Source organism: Neoarius graeffei, chromosome 23, assembly GCF_027579695.1.
Source record: "Neoarius graeffei isolate fNeoGra1 chromosome 23, fNeoGra1.pri, whole genome shotgun sequence".
NCBI lineage: Eukaryota > Metazoa > Chordata > Actinopteri > Siluriformes > Ariidae > Neoarius > Neoarius graeffei.
In genome coordinates, this window is record NC_083591.1 from 934,342 (window position 1) to 936,736 (window position 2,395).

General features: G+C 41.7%; 1 protein-coding gene across 4 annotated transcripts in view; it reads left to right on the forward strand.

Annotated features, from left to right (window-relative positions):
• Nucleotides 1-305: 305 nt before the first annotated feature.
• The window catches only part of usp45 (ubiquitin specific peptidase 45), a 50,990-nt gene continuing 48,900 nt past the window's right edge, over nucleotides 306-2,395 (forward strand). Inside the window, exons 1-2 of one of the 4 annotated variants that reach the window (XM_060905556.1) lie at nucleotides 306-513; nucleotides 2,159-2,267. In XM_060905556.1, coding sequence (XP_060761539.1) covers nucleotides 2,165-2,267 — 103 coding nt within the window. In that variant the 5' untranslated portion in view covers nucleotides 306-513; nucleotides 2,159-2,164. The remainder of the gene's footprint in view (nucleotides 514-2,158; nucleotides 2,268-2,395) is intronic. The other 3 variants (XM_060905554.1, XM_060905555.1, XM_060905557.1) reach the window with 3 other exon arrangements.

A 2,395-nucleotide genomic window follows, 5' to 3' on the forward strand; every position in this document is an offset into this window, starting at 1 on the left:
AGTGCTGTGTTTCCATAATAAATTCTCAGCATTATTAACAATAGATTTAGAAACAAGACCATTACATTGTTAAATGGAATCCTGTTTTAGGGAAATCGTAATTACGAGAAAAATATTCATTTATAAAACTCCTTCAATAAAATATAATTACAAAACAAGTAGTTTCTGGTTCAACATTACAGAAAGTACATATCAAATTCAAACTTACCGGTATGTAATAACTCAGTCAGTCAAAACCTTTGCGAGCCATTCAGGCTTCCGTACTTCTTAAAGCGCGTCCGCAGTCGGCCACAGTGACGTCATGGTTGATCACGTGACATCTGCGTCTTCCGTGTTGTTTCGAAATGCCTCAGACTGCGTTCACTAACTCGTGATAATGTGAATATAAAAATAATTATTTAATTTCAACGGAAACATATTGAAGTTAATAATATCGCGGCGGAAAAGAAGAATTTATACATTCATATCTTTTTCCGGAGAATTTGGGACCGGTGTCAGGTAACAGGAGCTGGTGTAAGTGGCGTTAGCTTCATGTGCTAATCCTCACAGAGAGAGAGAGAGACAGACAGAGAGAGACACACACACACACAGACAGAGAGAGAGAGAGAGAGAGACAGATAGATAGAGACAGATAGGCACAGAGAGAGAGACAGACAGAGAGCAGCAGAGAGAGAGACAGAGACGGAAACAGACAGACGGAGAGAGAGAGACGGACAGACAGAGACGGAGACAGAGAGATAGACAGAGATAGAGACAGATAGGCACAGAGAGAGAGCAGCAGAGAGAGAGACAGAGATGGAAACGGACAGAGAGACGGAAACAGACAGAGAGAGAGACGGACAGAGAGACGGAGAGAGAGAGACGGAAACAGACAGAGAGAGAGACTGACAGAGACGGACAGACAGAGAGACAGACGGACAGACAGAGAGAGAGACAGACAGAGAGAGAGAGACTGACGGACAGACAGAGAGAGAGAGAGACTGACGGACAGACAGAGAGAGAGACTGACGGACAGAGAGAGAGAGAGACAGACAGAGAGAGAGAGAGAGACGGACAGACAGAAAGAAAGATGTACATAATGTATGGAGTTATTTACTCGTGTGTGTGTGTGTGAGAGATTTTTGTGATGGACCCTCATTAATAGTTTGTCTCTTTCCTGACCGCGTGTTTTTCAGCTTGTTCTGTGACTCGGATGTTCTTCTTTTCCAAAGTCACTAAATATTTTTTCTCTATATTTCTTGTCTGTCATTACATTTTAAAAACAGAGCCTTAATAACCACGCAGTTCTCTTAAATTATACTGTTCGTCCTGTTAGAGTTGATCATTTAGGCTTCACAAGCTTTATTTGGACGGGGTTAGTTTTCTGCGTGTCTGATGAGATTGACAGGTTATTAGTGATGTGTGTATAAATCCCACAGACATGGGCGTGTCTTCACCATGTACTATAAACTCCACGTGTACTCCACACACCTGAGTTTAATACACTCCGCTCATTCTCATCCTTATTATAAGCGTTTGTTTATTATAGGGGGCGCGCGTGGCCACGCCCCCTATAATAAACAAACGCTTATAATAAGGATAAAGTGTCTAAGGAACTCAGTAACTTCTCTAAAAGCCTCAGCGGTGTCTCTTCTCTGACACGCCCTTTTACCCCTCGTGTGTGTTTTATTGTCGTGTGTTTGAATGTTTCGGTTTCAGCGTCACATGATAGAAAAGAGAAAAGTGCGAGCGCCTCCTGATACTGAAGGAAAAGCGATAAAACTCTTTTCCCTACAGGACAGAACGCAATCTTTACCCACACGCCACTTCAGACAGGATTTATATCAATATCACCTGGAGTTATTTCTCCTGCTCGGATTATAGAAGAGAAAACACACAGGAATGTTTCTGTAAAAACTCAGACTGAAATCCCAGAGATTCTCCGGGAAGAATTACATCACACGCCTCCACACGGAAAACTCATCCCGTCTGAACAGGGCTTTAATCTGCTGTCACTAATCAAATCTGTTTTAAAGCCATTTGACGTCACAGTAGTGTCATTAGTGTAAGGCTCAATAAAGTTGCATTGATCTTTATTAAAGATCTTAAATCTTAAATTTTGTTCTTTTTCCTCACTTGTTTGAGGTAAGCATGTTTACCAGATGTTCCTCTTTTCCAGATACAAATGCGGCTAAAAGATCCCTTCTCCTTAAAAGCGGCTGAGATGACGAAGCGGTCCAACAAGCCGAAGAAACCTCGTGAGGAGGAGTCCTCAGACGAGGTTAGCGGTAAGGAGGAAGGTTTTTATTCCTTGTTTCTGGTTTAATTTGGAAATAATTACATCACAATATTCAGGACTAGGATGAGGCTCACACACTAATAACTGTTACCTTTCACTTTAATGTAGCATCTTTAA